The sequence below is a fragment of the Sciurus carolinensis genome, chromosome 16 (genome assembly GCF_902686445.1).
Source record: "Sciurus carolinensis chromosome 16, mSciCar1.2, whole genome shotgun sequence".
Taxonomy (NCBI): domain Eukaryota; kingdom Metazoa; phylum Chordata; class Mammalia; order Rodentia; family Sciuridae; genus Sciurus; species Sciurus carolinensis.
Genome location: NC_062228.1, coordinates 12,908,670 through 12,926,354, shown reverse-complemented (window position 1 = coordinate 12,926,354; position 17,685 = coordinate 12,908,670). Strand labels below are relative to the sequence as shown.

At 48.1% G+C, this 17,685-nt stretch overlaps 1 protein-coding gene across 1 annotated transcript in view; it reads right to left on the bottom strand.

Annotated features, from left to right (window-relative positions):
* Nucleotides 1-273: 273 nt before the first annotated feature.
* The window catches only part of Calb2 (calbindin 2), a 28,205-nt gene continuing 10,793 nt past the window's right edge, over nucleotides 274-17,685 (bottom strand). Inside the window, exons 2-11 of the mRNA XM_047529365.1 lie at nucleotides 16,770-16,846; nucleotides 13,566-13,655; nucleotides 10,753-10,833; nucleotides 6,515-6,571; nucleotides 5,906-5,983; nucleotides 5,324-5,379; nucleotides 4,991-5,030; nucleotides 4,762-4,815; nucleotides 3,886-3,957; nucleotides 274-949 (exon numbers count right to left, since the gene is read on the bottom strand). Coding sequence (XP_047385321.1) covers nucleotides 833-949; nucleotides 3,886-3,957; nucleotides 4,762-4,815; nucleotides 4,991-5,030; nucleotides 5,324-5,379; nucleotides 5,906-5,983; nucleotides 6,515-6,571; nucleotides 10,753-10,833; nucleotides 13,566-13,655; nucleotides 16,770-16,846 — 722 coding nt within the window. The 3' untranslated portion in view covers nucleotides 274-832. The remainder of the gene's footprint in view (nucleotides 950-3,885; nucleotides 3,958-4,761; nucleotides 4,816-4,990; nucleotides 5,031-5,323; nucleotides 5,380-5,905; nucleotides 5,984-6,514; nucleotides 6,572-10,752; nucleotides 10,834-13,565; nucleotides 13,656-16,769; nucleotides 16,847-17,685) is intronic.

Genomic DNA, 17,685 nt, shown 5'->3' with positions numbered 1-17,685 from the left:
AGCCAGGTCAGCTACTTGGCATAATACCAGGGCTTGGTCACCTTTCGGTGGACTGGTAGCTGCTGTCCTCACCTGAGATGTAGAAACAAGCATGGAACAAAGAAGTGACTCAGGTTGGTGCAGAGACAGGGCAGGGCTTGGCCAGTGACAGCCCCGGGATCTTGGGGTCCTACTTGCCAGCTAGGTGGTCCCAGCGGCCTTCCCCACCCACTGGAGAGGAGAGCGGCTGAGAGGTGGGGACCCCTCAGCCAGAACCACGAGGCCTCCACAGCAGAATGTTTCCACTTTATTGTCTGTAAACTCTTCTTTGGTAAACAAGAAGACAAGAAACCCAAGAGAAAGGGAGCACGCACGAAAGGAAGGCAAGGAGAGCGCAGAGGCCCTCCGCAACGGGAGCTCCGACGACAGCTACACCATTAGCAGGGAGGCGGGTGGAGCCGGAAGTCTGGGTGGGCGCGGCACCGGGAAAGGCAGGGGCAGCGAGGGGGCGAGCGCACTCTGTTGGACCGAGAAGCCTAAATCATACAGCGAATGAGCTCATGCATCACGGCGAAGAGAACTAGGGAAGCTCCCCCTGCCCGCACCCGCCTTCCATACAGGTGGTGATCCACCGGGCAGAGCGCTCGGCCAGGCCAGGGTTGGGCTGGAGGCAGGCTCAAAGGAGGCCCCTCAGCCGCCCAGCCTCCATCTCTCCTCTCCTGCTCTGCAGGCTGGTGTGTGTAGGTTGCAGGGGCGGGGGGAGGGGCGCTCACGATCTCTGGGTCTGGGGAGCAGTATCAGGGCAGCCAGGGCAGGGTTTGGGGGAGGTGGAGAAGCAGCCCCTGCCTCCCCTTTACATGGGGGGCTCGCTGCAGAGCACAATCTCCAGGTCCTTTCGGTAGAGCTTCCCCGCCTCAGCCAAGGACATGACGCTCTTTCTGTAGTTGGTGAGTTGTTGGATATTCATTTCCTAGGAGAGGGAGGGAGAGGGTGAGAGCAGGCTCGGTGGATGGACCCACCCAAGAAGCCCTCCTGTACATTCATAAACACGCTGACCTGAACATTTCTTCCCATCCCAGGGCAACTGGCTCAGAGGGACGCAAAGCCCGGGCTTTGGAGCCAGACAGACCTGGGTTAAAACCCTGTGGCTCACGGGCTGCAATCCTTTGGGGACTTTAGTCAGCCTCTGAGACTGGGCTGCCTCACCTGTGAAAGGGGTGCCTCATTGAAGTGTTACATGATTAGAGGGAGGAGTGAATGTGAACGCTTGGTACAGAATCTGTGCCAAACACTCCCCAAAAGGGTAGCTATTAGATGCCAGTTATCTGGGCATAACTTGTACATGTTCCTCCATCTCACAGGGCTGCATTTACTCAGACCCAATCAGGTTCCCACAGGTGATGGAGGGATGGCCAGGAAAGCTGCCTGGTCTATTCCAGGTCTCCTGGACTATAATTCTCTAAGCCTCTCCCACGTCTCCTCCACAGATAAAACTCACCAGCCCATTTCTTGTTCACTGGCTTCTTGTGGGCCCCTAAGGTGATTCATGAACATACACTCAGAAGATGGAGGCCAAAATTAAACAATACTGACACCTGAGATGCCTTATGTTGACTATATGCTGTATAATAATTGCTTTGAATACAAACAGCTAATGGGTGTGAACTATAGCAAGGTCACCATCAACACTGGAAATATCACTTAAACCCTACTTCCCCTTCCTCCTGTCTATACCCCTTTCTTCCTTATCCTGCCTCCCTTCTCTTTCTGGTATTTTTCTCCTTTCGCATTAAAAACATTGTCAGATACATTTTTAAAAATACCCCTCTCTCCATTCTGCTATAAGAAAACTGAGGCATAAAGACTAGGACACTCACTAAAAGGTTGGACCAACTTGTCATAAATATCCTTAGTCAATCCCTCTGAGCCTAATTATTTACCTGGCTCACCTGGCCTCGATCACCTCTTTTTTTCAGTTTCCAAAGGTCAGTCTTTTTCATTGTTCTTTAGGGACATCCCCCCACACAACTGATTTCTTGTACCACCACCTAGTCCACGGGCACTTCACAAGCATTTCTAGTCTAGTTTCTCCTAAAGTTGTAAAGTCCCTATAAATGACAGAGTCCTGGAGTGTGCCTGGGCTATCTACCACTCAGGAACCAAGGAAGGGACCCTGCACATCAATCCCACACATGAGAAAACTCCCATGGTGAAATGTGGCAGGGGAGAGACTTAGTGTCTCCAAGTTTCACTTGAAACTGGGAAGATGTTAGTTGCCGTGACCTGAGGTGTGCTAAGAAATATTGAAGTTCCATCTCATCAGCCTGTCCCTTTAGGAGCCTCCAACATTAATCAGCTCGGAAGCCTTATCATCGTCCCTGCAGGCACCGTCAAAATGGAACTGCATTTGCCATGTGAGCTCACCAAAAATGGCCTTTCCCTTTCCAACTCAGGTGCTGTTATTTAGTCATGCCGCTCACTCTACTGATTCATTCCCTCAATCCCCAGGTGCCAAATCTGGGGCCTGGTCCAGGTGGAAGGCTCTCAGGTAAACAGCTTCATTAATATCCTGTTCTATAACCTTCAGAGTTGTTTCTGAATCCCAATACTTGAATCTTTGCCTTGGTTCTGTATGTGGGGTCAATCTGTGCAGGCTTATGCCTGGTTCCTAGTCAAGCAAAAGCCTAGTGAGTTGATGACCAGGAAATTCAGGTCACTCTGAGATTTAATGCATGCCTCAGGGTTTATCAACCTCAGGTGTCAGACAGGGCCTTATGAAGAATAATTATGCCCCATTAATTCAATTATAAAGACATTTTCCATTAAGGTGCCAACATTCCTTGGGCCCGTAGGGGTGCATAATTTTCTACTGGGTTATGGAGCCAGGAAAAAGTTTTTTCAGTTCAAATACCTAGTGAGGACTTCCTTCTACCTAGGAAGTCTTTGATTACTTATGTTTTTTGCCTCTTTCTAAAAGCACTTGGAGGTAATGTATGCGCGTGCGTGCGCGCACACACATACACAAAATGTAGGATGAAATAAATGAAGGATGATATTCAAGATGAAGACAAAGAGATCAGAAAGCACTTGGAAAGAGAGACAGATAGACTCAAAGGCTGCAGAAAAATTTTTTTCCCCTGAAATTAAGCATTAAATTTAGCTCTTGCTTGGCAGCCAAGGCAGTCAGACAACTCAAGGAATCATAGAGCTTTCAACGTCTAATTAAGGAAAGCAGCAAAACCATTTGCTCTGTGAAAGACATTTTCCAGGGGGTGAAGAAAGACGACTGCAAAGGCCCAGTCTCCTGGATGCAGTTCCATCTGATCCCTCCACCAGGGCACCAGGGTAAGCCCACTGGGGTCCCTGGAGGGTGCCCAAGAGCCAATCCCAGGCAAAAGAGCGAACTTCACTTCTCAGTCTTTTCTTTGAGACAAACTCCCTGATGGGGATTCCTTTTAACCCCTTTCCCAGCTCCAGATTCCTCAGTGAATCAATTCAGAATAGCTGCTCTCTACCCCCGTGGCCCCCGCCCTCCAAAATCTCTATATCGAAAGTCTTTTTTGTGGGCGATTTGGTTAACACTGCCACAAGCTGGGCTGTGTCAAAACTGTCATTGCCTTGTAATCATTAGCGAGAGCCCACAGGTGGAAGCAAACCCCAGTGTCCATAGATAAGGAATGGGCAGACGAAATGTAGCTTCCACATGCAAGGCAAAGTTATTCATCTTTAAAAAGGAAGGAGATTCTGACTTATTACAGCACGGATGAACCTCGAGGACATTACACTGAGTGAAATAAGTGAGTCATGGAGAGATTGCTTGACTCCCCTTCTATGAGGTACCCACTGAGGCTAAATCACTCTCCCCACGCAGGGCACCTAGCGCTGGCCTCTGGCTCACTTGCTCACCTTCTTGTTCTTCTCATATAGATCCTTCAAGAGGGCATCCAACTCATTCTCATCAATGTAGCCGCTTCCATCCTGCAGGTGGCAGCAGAGAGTCAGCTCAGAGCTCTGAAACCCAGGCCCCTGCCTCCCAACCTTGCCTTTTGCTTCCTCCACCTCTGACCCATTCCAGGGAGCCCTGAGGGCCTATCCCTTCCTGTTACTTTGTGCAAAAGAGGTGTTCAGACCATGTAATGATAGAATAATGTGTCACTTCGGTCCACCAGTCAATGCAGGAACTGGACAGTTCAGTACAGGCCTTTTCTCAGGGTGTTTTTCCATTGCATTGAAAATATAAATGAGGTTCCAGAAGCATCTAATTAGCTCCTTGAGTCTGGGATTATTTCAAGTCAACTTCCTAGACTGGTATGTAGCTTAATGGCAGAGCACTTGCCTACCATGTGCACGGGCCTGGGTTCCATCCTAGGCACTGCAAACATAAATAGTCTACCTCCAGCCCTTTGGTTATGGATAAGACCATTAGAGTCACATGGCATGGGGTGGGGTGTGTGTGTGGGGGTTCATCACACTCCCAGCACTGACTCTAATGCAACCAACTGGCTCTGGCACCAATGTGATCACACTTAGCTGCATCAGTCTCCTCTACTAATTATTCTTTGCTGCTCTTTAAAGAAGCCAAACCCTTGGGCTCCATAGGCCATGGATAGAGGGTGACACTTGTCTAATCACAGAGCAGAAGATGCTGCAGGAAGGAACGGCATGGCCCAGTGCCCCTCTGGAGAGCTGATCTCTTCCCACAGATGAAGTTGAGCCCTCCTGGCCAGGGCTTCCGGGGGGCAGGGTCCTGCTTTTCTTCCTGTGTGGACTTGCTTCTCTCACCTTGTCATAGAATGTGAAGATGGCGTTGAACTCCTCTGAGGTCAGCTTCATGCCCTGTAAGGACCAAGGTATTAAAGACAGAAGCCAAAGTGCTGGAGGGTGTGAACATGAGCATGTAGGTGAGGTGTGAGGTGGGCAGTGGATTGGGGCAAAGGAGGGTGGGAGGCCCCGGAGCTCAGAGAGGTGAGGGAAAGGGAGGAAAGGAAGAAAAGCAAAGTGACTCTTTTACCTGAAACTTAAGCAGAAAGTTTTCCTGGACAGGCAAGAGTCTGCAAAGAAAATGTCAGAGCAGAGATTAGGAGATGGAGCACAGGGAAGGGTCATCCATGCAGCTGGGGGCTGTTGGGGCTGCAAGTGCAGCAGTGGAAATCGTCTCTGAGCACTTTGTAATTAGGGGTTGGTGGAAAATGAGAGCAGGAGAGGGACAAAGTGAGTTTTGGCTTTGTCTTGGGCTTCTTGACACCCAGACCTGCCACTTTCCCCACCCACTCTTCTTGGCAATGGGAGTGGAAGAACAGGAGTCTTATTCAAGATGATACCCAAGGTGAGGGCAGGCACTTACCGGGACATTTCGGAGAGGCCCAGTTTGCCATCCCCATTCAAGTCAAACATCCGTAGCTGTTGGGGACAGAAAGAGGTGTGGGTGTTATTTGCTTTGACCTTCTCTCACATGGGGCCTTGACCTGCCACCTCTGTCCGCTTAAGGGGAAAAGGAGGAAGACTGAGTGTGCTCAGGCCTCCTCTCAGGTCACCTGGAGGCCAGGGACCAACACAGTCTCCATCAGTCACTGGATGAGACAGCAGGGCCTTGGTTCCTGCTCTTCTCTCCCCTTCTCAGGAAGAGGGTTGGTGGCGGCATCGCAGGCCAGCACAAAGGCCCAGCCTCTCTAGGTTTATCCTCTCCTGGGCTGCAGAGCTTGCCAGGGAAACAGACTCCCCCTGCCTTCACCCCACCAGCTCACACTGGCCCAGGACTCAGCTTAGTAGGGACCTTGAAGGATATGTGGGGCCATGAACTCACATCCCTGTTGCCAACTGCCACTATGAGTTGCTTCACCCAGGCTGGAAGAATCAGCAAAGACCCTACACACCAGGACCCCAGTGGCCTGCACCCCTGGGAGGAGGGACCCTCCTATTCACTCACTATGGTTTGGGTGTATTCCTGGAGCTTGGGTTCATCGTATGGCCGGTTGGCCTTCTTCAGCAGGTCTGACAGGAATCCCTGGAACAGAGAAGGCCTCGTCAGAGCTTGACTCACTCATTCAGTCCCTCATTCATTTACTTATGTGTTCATTCAGACAGTTGCCATTGCTTTTTGAGGTCTACCAGTTATGTAGCTTATGTCCCTCATAATTTCCTAAACCCTTAACACCTGTGCAGTGAACTTAAAGACCTTAGGTGGCTTCTGGCTATAGCCTTTTCTCATGCAATAGGAATAGGAATTTGGGGGTGGATGTGCAAGCCAGAAGGTCAATCTTCTGAAATTGCCTCAGGATGCTTGTCCTAGGCCCTGGGGTGCAGAGGAGTACGGTTGGTTGAACTCTGTGGCCCTGCAGCTCCACATTACTGAATTTACAGGGCTTCTCTGAACAAGTCCAACAATCCAGTGCCAGGCTTGAGTATTCCTAAGCATACCATGAATCCAAGCTCCTCATCCAACGTATCCTCCCTTTCCAGGTTCCTTAAACCCATGGTCACTTGGCCTCTGTCTCATTCTCCACAGCCTCCATACCTTCCCCAGGGCTCATCCTACCTTGAGCTCATTGGCTTCGATGTAGCCACTTCTATCTGTGTCATACTTCCGCCAAGCCTGCAAGAGGAATGTCAGCCTGTTCATAAAGATGTAGCAAAATCTGCATGCCTCCTTCCATTCTCCTTAATGGACCAGGCAGAGTCTTACTGAAGAATATTAGAGCAGAATGGGGACATGGGGATGGTCTAGCCCAGTTACAGAGAAAGAAATGAGGGGAAGTGTCTTGGTCAAGTTCACACAGAGAAGGAGGAAAATGGCTTGAACAAGGCCACCCTTCTCTAACTTAATGCAGGCCTGGATCTTTTTCTGGATCAATGTGTAACCAGTGTTGATGTTTTCTAAGGAGTTAAACCAAGTAGTTTCTACCAGGGCTAGAATGGGGATCTAGTGGATCTTAGTTTTGTTCTGGGAATATGGGGTATCATTTTTCTGCTCTGAAGGCTTCTCATACCAGGTGAGGGCTAGAGGGAAGGAGAAGAACCCCCCAGAAGGAGAAGGAACGGGCTTAGGTTACTCTTTGCTATGCTCCCTCCTCCATCCCTCCACCACACGGCAGCCGTGTCTGATGGTGAAGCAGAATTGGTAACCCGTTTCTTTTGTATTACTAAAGTCACTCCCCTACCTTCTGATAAAAACAAAACAAACCATCCTTTTAAAATAGGAAACCACCTATCAATCCATATGGTTCAGGGAGATTGACCTCATCTCCACAAGTGGGCGCGTGACAAATGCCTACCCAATCAGTTGCCTCTCTGGGTGGATCCCATCCCATACTGATTGTGGGTTCTGATCTGAGTCCCAATTTGGTGCGTATATTGGAACCAGGGCACAGTTTTCTAAGCACAGAAACTGTATTCTTCAGAGAGGTGGCAGTTTCGGTGGGCAACATGGGATTGACCACCTCCTCTGTTCTGTCCACTGGAGCAGGAGCAGACATTACACAGGAGAAACAAATATAGTTGCCATAGTTTTTAAGATGTTCACAAGTTCTTCACCTCCCTTCCAAAGGTAGAACCTAATTCTTTTCCTCTGGATGTGGACTTGACTTAGTGACTCACCTCTAATGAATAGAATATGGCAGAGATGAGAGTGTATGTCTTCTGAGAATAGGCCATAAAAGGTAGGTATGGTGGCTTCCTTCTCTCTCGCTCTTGGGTCACTTGCTCTGGAGGAAGCCAGCTGCTGTGTCATGAGGACATTCAGCACTACAGAAAGGCCCATGCAGTAAGTAACCAAGCCTTCTGTCAACAGCCAGAAAGGAACTGAGGCCTCTGGCCAACAGTCATGTGAGAGAACCACTGTGGAGACGCCATATTTCCTAACCCCAGTCAAGTCTTCAGGAGACAGCAGCACAGCTGACATCCTGACCAGGAGTTTGTGAGTGACTCCGGGTCAGAGCCACCCAGCTAAGTTGTCCCTAAATTCCCAACCATAGAAACTGTGATATAATAAATGTTTATTTAAGGCTGCTAAGTTTGGGGGGAAATTTGTTACACAGCAATAGATGACTAATACAATATCCTATGAAAATACAGTCCTGTATGCAAATGTGGGGAAACCCCAGCCTTTTCCCCAAGTCCTCTCTCTGGTGGAGATGAGTGTGAATGCCTTGGGGTGGGGGTGCAGGGCAGGAGAGGCTGCTACTCATGTCTGGCAAAGAGGTCAGAGAGCTCTGTTCCCCTGAATCTTGGGATTATTTTGGTGCCTTGGATTTCTTATTTCTTAGATTTTCTCTCAAGTTTTGTTCTCTTGACTTTTCTTCCTTTTATCCCCCGTTGGCTCCAAACTGCACACCGAACACCAGCTGGACTTGGTTTTCTGACAGCCAGCAAGCACCAATCCTGTTCCCTGAATTTTGTCTCTGGCTTCCCCCATTTCTCCACACACGCTCCCCATGTTAACTGGAGTGTTCGAGTTCATGGATAATTTATTTCTTTTACATCAAACATGGCAGTGTGATTTTCATGGTGCATTAGCACCAGGGCTCAGGAAATTTGGTCCTGATTTTTCAAAGTTATGAGACAAATTCCAGCAAAAGAGTCGATATACTGTAGACAACTTTGGTAGATGGTATTTGATGAGGCAAATGTTTTTTTCTCCGGAGAAAAAATACCTTATATTCCACCAAAACATGCCTGCCTGTGCCCAGACAACCCACCCTTGAGAAGGCACTAAGAGAGATGTGCGGGCTTCCAAGTATGACTTCACCAACCACCTGCAGGTCTTTAGAGCATTAGAATCCAGCTCTCAAGTGGAGTCTCGACTGAGAAATGAGGCAGACACTCTCCAAGATGCTGAAAAGGCAGGTAACCTGCGGGGACCCCAATCCTCCACAGGCTGCTTTTCTGATTGATCCTGTCAGCAGGCCTGACCCTCCTCCCTGGGCCCACCCCCACTGCAGCTGGCTCTGGGCTCTCACTCTCCTCTTCCCCACCAGCATGCCATGCCCATCTATCAAGGTGTCCTTATTCTCTTCTCATTCGAGGAAAAGAGTTCAAGAAACCAGGCTTTGTAAAAATCTCAAAGAAGTCCTGAGGTGTCCCTAAAATTAGAAGTCAAAATGTGGTGCTGAGCACAAGACTTTCAGAACTCTGGAGGGATCATTTCATGCTTCTGACTGATAAAAACAGAAGGAATGGATACCCCAGAAGGGGCTGGTACCATAGGAGGGTGGGGTCTCAGGAGGTGCGGTGGTGGAGGGTGCTTGTTCTACAGTTATGCTGGGGTTTAGGAGGATAAAAGCGTGTAAGAATATGGAATCATGCCAACCACACAGAGAGAAAATGCTAATTTTGAGAGAGAGAGAGAGAGATGCTCTTTGTTCCTCTGTAAGCATCTCTGCCCCCTGAAAGCTATCTTCATCCCTATCCAGACCACAGATGAAGAGGTCAATTTTTGTCTCCTTCTTTACAGGGAAAGGAGTGCTCAGACACATTTTTCTGTGAACAGAAAAATGAACACTCATAAAAAGAGCACCCCCCCAAAATTACAAGAATAAGTTATACTTCTCCCCCAGAAAGTCAAGAGAACAACCAAGACAGAATCCAGAATGTCAATTACCAGCTTATGGAATCTTTCCATCTCAGAAAAACTGGAGAAAATCCTTTAAAGCACCATAAAATTAAACCCATATCTGATGCTTAGGCAAACTGCTCTTAAAAAATGACTCTTCCACCCTGATAATTGGTCCTTTCTAACTGACTTTGTATCCTTGAGGAGAGGGCACCCCTGTGTGGGTTTCTGGACTGGCTCTGCCCACACATGGGGAGGGGGTTACTGGTGACTGGGGATGGATTTAACCTAGTGAATGGCCACTGAGTCGTGTTGAAGGCCGTCATTAAGCATCAGGGCACATAGTTTTCATGGTGGGTACGGGTTAGGTTTCACTCTGAGAGACATACTCTCTGAATGGCTTGGGTGCAGAGTCCCAGAAAAATAGCAAAAAAAAAAAAAAAAAAAATTATTGGTAATTTGCTGGATATCAGGATTAGTAATATGGATTGACCCATCCAGAACTTCCAATTTTTGCATGTCAAAAATAAACCCAGTTCAATATCAGTAATGTTATATGGTTCAATCTATCCATTAAACATTATTCAAAAGACATCTGAGTTTTGATGTCAAAAGTGTGGATGTGAAGATAACAAAGAATTCTTATTGTAAAGGGCATTACCCATTTTTAAGGGGGATGCTCAAGCCCAGACTGCAGTCAAAGATCAAATCCAGAAGACCCTGGAAACTGGAGTTCTCACTGGGGTTTTCCAGTTTTAGACCAGCACCTAAGTCTATCCTTCCCAAACCTGCTCCTTGGAACTCTGACTTCATGGGACAGGAATGTTAGTGGTGTTGGGAGGAGCTGGAGCCAAGAGTCTTCACTGCAGTTTCCCATGTCATTTGCAAATGCCACCACAAATCCCCAAAGGGGAGATGCAGGGACACAGCATGCCCAATTGTCTTTGACCCAAACTTTCATCTTGATCCCCAAACTTTCATAGGCACATGCCACCCAGGCAATCTTATTAAAAATGTCAGTTCTGATTCAGCGGGGCAGGGAGTCTGTCCCTCTGACAGGCACCCAGGTGGTACTGATGCTGCGGGGCCAGGCCACACACCACACCCTGAGTAGCAGAGTTCTAAGGCCTTTAGCATCTCCCAGGGACCACCCCTGGGCATGAATGTGGGCCTGGCTTTGAACCCAGGAGGAAGGCTGGTCCCAGTGCACGGGGAGAAGGTCTCACCTCCATAAACTCAGCGCTGGAGCCCACGTGCTGCCTGAAGCACAGAAGGAAATTCTCTTCGGTTGGCAGGATCTGCGCCAGCTGGAGACACACAGAGAGAGCAACACCGACATTAAAGAGGGACCTCAGGGAGTGAAGTAGACTTTACCATAGGAAGGGTGGAAGGGACCAGTGGAGGGGCAGTGTGGAGGCCACATTTTTGCTGCCTTCCTGGAGAACAGGGGCTGACAGCCCTTCAAAGGGGAAGAAGGTTGTTCTGAGAAGTGCTTCTGGAACAGACAGGAAGTGATAACAAGCTAGCACCCAGAGCCTGTGCAGTAGTGTACGCCTGTAACCCCAGTTATGTAGGAGGATTGCAAGTTTACGGCCAGCCTCAGCAACTTAGTGAGAGCCTGTCTCAAAAAATAAAAAGGACTGGGGACGTATCTCAGTGGTAAGGCATCCCTGGCTTCAGTCTCCAGTACCTGAAAGAAGGAATGAATGAAGACAAGCACCCAAACTCAAAAAAGAATACTCAGTAGATGATTCCACGTATACAAAACTCTAAAGAATGCAAACTAATCTAGGTAGATTGGTGATTGCCTGGGGTGAGATGGCCTGCTTTAGGTAGGAGGAACATTTGGGGGTGACAGAATGAGTGTCTCTTGATCCATTGTGATGATGATTTCATAGTCTAAACTCAAGATCTAAACTCAAGAATTTTTATGCTCTAAATGGGTGCAATTTGTTGTATGTGTAATACAAAGCTTCTTCCCGCCCTTTCTGTTGCATCACACCTACCTTGTCAGTCTGAAAGCTGCTCTCCCCGCCCTTTCCGCTGCAGCCATTTCCCCGCCTCCCAACTACTGTCAGTCTGTGAACATCGTAGCTAGCTATTGGTTCATCAGTCAGCTTGCAAGTATCCTTCTCTGTTATTGGTCCCTGTTAGCCCAGCGGAATTCAACTGCTTCACGGTAGCTACCCCGCCATCTTTTCTCTTGCTTTCTCTCCCCCTGACTCACTTTCTTTCTCCTCCTCACTTTTCCACTCTCTCTAGCACACGGCCTTTCTCTTTCCTTTCTCTTTTCCTCTCTTACCCTGCAGGGAGACACTCTGTTTGCTTAATAAACTCCCTTATGTGATTTCCCATGTCCGGCGTGGTTTTCATGGGATTTCTTACAGTATGTAAAATAATACCTCAACCGTTTGATTCTCAAAAATTGCAAGTACGTTCATGCAGCAAACACTGATGGCTGCCCACCAACTGGCCTTCCCCCTTCTGCTTCTCTGTCCACTAGCAAATCATCTAAGTTAGATAAATGTGATTAATTCCATTCCCCTTGCCTGTGATTGGCTCATGGGTCGGCATGTGACCCAGTTCTGACCAATAAAATGTGAGGGGAGGACTACTGAGGGGACTGGGAAGGGCTTCCTTGCACCTAAGAGGGGCCCTCTCTGCTGGACACGGTGGTATCTAGATGTGGTACCTGGAACTGCTGCAGCCATCTTGCTACCCGGAAGGAGTTTTGGAGGCAGAGAGCAGAACCAAGGGAACTGCAGAGAAGCAGAGCTGGAGGCCTGGCCTCCTTCACCTAGCACCAAGCCTGCCAGTGGCCTTTCTCATGAGGAGCCTCTCTTGGCTTAAACTAGGAGTCAGTAAACTATGGCCCAAGACTTGTTTGTAAAGATTCACTGGTACATAACCATGCCCAGGTATCTGCAGCATGGGAGACTAGGAGAGTTCTGGACAAAGGATGCATGGCCTACAAACCCTAAAACACTTACAATGATTTGTGTTCTTTACAGACAGTCTGCTGACTCCTGGTTTAAGTCCTTGTGACTGAGGATCCTCCCCCTGCAGCATGGGCCTCTACAGCAGCTATTCCTGGTGCTCCTCCTCATCCTCTTTGGGCTGCAGCACCATCCCTCCGTGGCCCTGAAATTTGATCGCTCACAGCTCCTAGCTGCCCCCTGCAGGAGAGCTGCCCTTAGCCAAACCAGAGCTGCCCCACCAGGGAGGTTCCTGGGCTCTTCAATCCCCAGAAAGAGCTTCCACCCACTGACCAACACAGTGGCCTCCACTCTGTGGCACAAGCCACACTCCAGAGTTCCCCATGAGGGTAGGCTGGGCCGGTTCCGGCAGACACCACCTGGGGCTTAGTCGCCCCCTGCCCTTTCCTGACGCCCTTTCTTCCCTTCTCTTAAGAGTTCTTCTGCAACCGCACTTGAATGGCTGTCTCAGACTTGGCTTCAAAGGCACCGGGCCTAAAGCAGCACCTGAAACAGTTTACCTGGGAGGAGCTGTACCCTCATTCACATGCCACCATGATCACGCCTGACCCCTTGACCACGAACAGCACACTGGTCACCAGAGTATTTGATACATGTTTGTATGTAAGCATATGTGTGTACATAGGTACACATATATGAATGTAAGCATACATATGTATGTACAAATTATACATAATATATAAATTATGCTTATATATGTAAGTCCTCTATGTGTGGATTAAGTATCTATATAAATCTTTCATAGTCGTGCCTTTGGATGAGCTTTCCTGTCCACGTGTCTTCAGTTTCCTGTCCACATTGGTGCACTGACCCTGAGGATCCAGGTCCCAGCACACGTTAAAGTCTCCACCCCTACCTTAGGTCACTGTTCCTCTTTCCCTGGGGGGATACCCTCTGTTCTCTTTGGTGAGTCCCGAGCACTGGGGGTGGATATTGTTAGGGCCACCCCCTCATTGAGGTCCCCAGCAGGATGCACATGCCCGGGAGCGGCACAGGGGTCACTCAGGCCTTCCACACAGTTCTTCGCCAGGACGGGCACTCACCTCCGCCATCTCGATTTTCCCATCTGAGTTCTTGTCATACTTCTGCATGAACTCCTTCATCTTCTCCCCAAAGTTGTCACTCTTTGACATCTGTGGAAAGAGGAAGGGGGCTGACTCTGTGGCCACCTCGCGTGGGTGTCGTGAATCTCAGTGCAGCAGGGTAGGAATCGCTCTGTGAGCTGCTGGAGGAGCCAGTGCTCTGAGGGATCAGGGCCGTGACCCTTTCCTTGTCACCATCCCTCCCAACCAAGTCATCTTTTATTCAAGGCCAGTTATGTAATTCTCAAAGTGGGAGGGGACATGTGGGCATGCTCTGTACCATGTAATCAAATATGCCTCGCTGCCTTCAAAATGGATTAAACCACAACTCCATCAGAAGGACTTAGTCGTTTTCCCATTATTCAGATGTGAGCACTGAGGCCCCAACATTTTTTATTTTATTTTTCCACATTTTTATTGGTGCATTGTAGTTGTACATAATGACGGGATTTATTGTTTGCATATGCACATGACATGACAGTACAGTTTGGCCAATGTCACTCCCAGCACTTACCCCCTCCCTCCCTACCTCTCAACCTCTGGTCCCTTTCCTCTATTCTACTGATCTTCTGAGTTTGGCTTTTTTTTTTTTTTCTTTAAACATAATGGCCTCAAGTTCCATCCATTTTCCTGAAAATGACATAATTTCACTTTCTTTATGACTGAATCAAACTTCATTGTTTGTGTGTGTGTGTGTGTGTGTGTGTGTGTGTGTGTGTGTGACATTTTCTTCATCCATCATCCGTTGATGAATGGTTCCATAGTTTGACTATTGTGAATTGTGCTGCTATAAACATAGGTGTGCATGTATCCCTGTAGTAAGATGGCTTTAATTCTTTAGGCTGCATAGCAAGGAGTGATATGGTCATATGTTGTTCCATGCCTAGTCTTCTGAGGAACCTCCACACTGATTTCCATAGTGCTTGTACTAATTTACAATCTCACCAACAGTGTGAATTGTTCCTTTTCCTCTACCTCCTCTCCAGCATTTAATATCACTTGTATTCTTGATGGTTGCCATTCTGACTGGTATGACATGAAATCCAAGTGCAGTTTTGATTTTCATTTCCCTAATTGCTAATGATGTTGAACATATATTCCTATACTTTTGGAGGCTCCAACATTTTACTGAGGCAACTTGTAATAGGACCTTAGTTATACCAGTGCCCCCCAAATAGTTCATTGTTCATTTCTTTCTTTAAAGACTAACTAGCAATTCTACAATATTTCTTACTCTGGTTTTATGCTAGGTGGAATATGAGAAGTCATTACATGGTGAAGGACAATTTAAATTGTCCATTCAATTATTCTGACTATAGAAAAACAACTTAAGTTCCTTTAGCCCATTACTTCCGGTCTTAAATGAAGGCTGTCCTGAAGCTCTCACCTCTTCCCCTGGTTTGGGATGCTGTGGATTATTTGCACGAAGGAGCTCTTCCTCATCACTATCAGCAATGAAGCCCCAGGGCACCTGATGCCTTTGCTTCACTTAGCTGATGATTTCCTGGGTTGTGTGCTTCCTAGGACTGGGCAAAGGGAGATTATACCCATTCCAAGGGTCTTTCCTAAATCCCTTCTACCACCTTTTACCTTTGGAACTGGTTTCAATTTGCCAATCTTTTTTGTTGGTCAATATTTCTTTATTCACATTTGCACCTGTGCATGGTGTGATGTCAGGCATTTATCACAAATGTGGTCAAATGACTTAAGTTTTACCATGCCCTTTCAGGTTAGTGGACTCTCCTTCTTACACTCTAAGGTGAAATGACATCTCTCAAGGTCAACCAGTTAAGTACAGCCAGAATTTGAACTCAGGGCTCCTGCTTCGAAGGCCAATATTCTTTCTACCATTTAACAAACTGCTCTGCGACTCAGTTGTGGGTTAATAGCAATTGGGATTGTTGTTGACAGACTTGAAAATCACCCCAGTGCCTTCTGAGGAAGGGAATGACTAAGAGAAGGATTTCAGATTTGAAACGTTCCCTTAAAACACATTCCTCTGCCTAGTCCATGATCTGAGTCAGTTTTGAAGCCCCAACTTCTGTAATCCAGGCTTCATTATTGTAGTAACAAGGGTCATTGAGGGAACTGTTGATACACCAGCCCATGAATCATCCCCAATCCTCTAAGCCCACAGTTTTGCCCTTCTCACTGGGGTGCTCTGCCGAGCCTTGAACCAGGAGTTCCTGGGTGACTTGTGACTCACCTGCCAACTGCTTCCTGAAGAGTTGTGAATAAGCAGTGGATAGTCCAACAGACATGGAAGAGGGGAGAGGAGAAAGACCCTCAAAGGACCTGAAGCAGCTGGTGGGAGGGAGTGGGCTCCCTACATTCCAGAACCAGTCATGGGAATCACAAGAGGCTGGTTCCGATCTCCTTAGCTTTCCAACATCACAGGCCCTTCCCACAGCAATGGCATTGCTTTGACTAAAGGCCAGGCTGTGCTCTGGAGTCTCTGTGCTCAGGTTCAGAAGTCTGTGACCCCTTCACACACGAGGCTAGCTAGAACTGCTTCAGAACAATCCTCCATTTCCCTCCAGGTCCTTGCCGAGGGTCCCAGACTCTGTTGGTCTACAAGGGTGGTTCTCTACTGAGGACCATTCTGTCCCCACCTAGGGGAATTTGAAGGAGGGCGCTACTGGAATCTTCTGGGTAGGCCCAGGCATGCTGCTGGACATCCCACAACACACAGGACGCCCCCACCCCACAACAAAACTAGCTCCAAATGTCAATAGTGATGAGACTGAGAAACTCTGATCTAGGCTGCAGACCCTGGTCCCCTGAGCATCCAGTCTCAAGTCCTTACCCCTCTGAAGCATCTTAGGAAGGCTGTGGATTCTCTCCCTAGGAAAAAAAAGTTTACACTCTACATGCATACACAGAAATACAGCTGTGTAGTTTTGGGGAGGTTACCAACCCTGGATCCCTTATGGTCACCCCTTAATCCCAGACATCTAAGATATGCAGATAAAGTACTCTTAGGGAGTGTTTTTAATTTTTCTTCTTATCCTTACAGATAAAAGAAAAACTTGAAGTGTCAAGGCCAGAGACCCCAGTCCTGCTGAGTGGATGCACAATGGAGCAGACCATGCTCACACAATGGAGCAGGTCATGTCATGTCAGGACACCGACAACCTGAAATGACAGGAAAGGGGCTGGGCTTACCATGCCAGAGCCTTTTCTTGCCTTCTCCAACTCTTGGAAAAAATTTTCTAGCTCTTTACCTTCAATATATCCATTTCCTGTAAAGATAGAAAAAAGAAAAAATAATAAGTACCTTCAGCTAAATAGTAAGACTAAAGGGGGGGGGTTGGTGCAACAGGAGTGGGGTGGGAAAGCTGGGGCTTCCGTAGAACTTCTCCCCACCATCCCCCAACAGGTGTCTTAGCCAGCAGTGTTAGGGATATGGGTCTTGCCCTCAGGGCATTTCCATGCTGAGATTGACAGGGTTCCTTGGGATATTCAGTCAGCAGCTGGAGAACTGGAGAAACTAGCATCTGGCCCAAGCTGGCAGAGGTGGAGAGAGACTGGGAATTGTCCACTCAGTCCATAACCTTCAGGGCAAGCACTAGCTGGCTCGGTGGTGGAAGTCAGCCATCTGCATCGGGGTTTGTCAGCAGGTGGCAGGCCCTGGTCAGAGGCAGAAGTTGGGTCCCTGGAGTTGGAAAGGTATATGGGGTCGAAAGGTATTCTCCCAGAATCCATGTTTACCTGGAATCTCAGAATGTGACCTTATTTGAAAGTAGGCTCTTTGCAGATGTCATTAATTATCATGCGACCACACTGGGTTAGGGTGGGCCCTAAGCCCAGTGACGGGTGTCCTTATAAGAAGGCCAGGTAAAGACACAGACACAGGGAAGAGGATCAAGTGAAGATGGAGACAGAGATTCAAATGCTGTGTCTATAAGCCAAGAAAAGTAGCAGATTGCCAACAGCTCAGAAGCTGGGGGACACTTGGAACGAACGGCTCTCCCTCAGAGCCTCGAGCAGGAACCAGCCTGCAGACACACGCCTCAACTTCAGATCTGCAGAGTCCAGAACAGTGACAGGATATATTTCTCTGGTGTAGGTCATCTAGTTT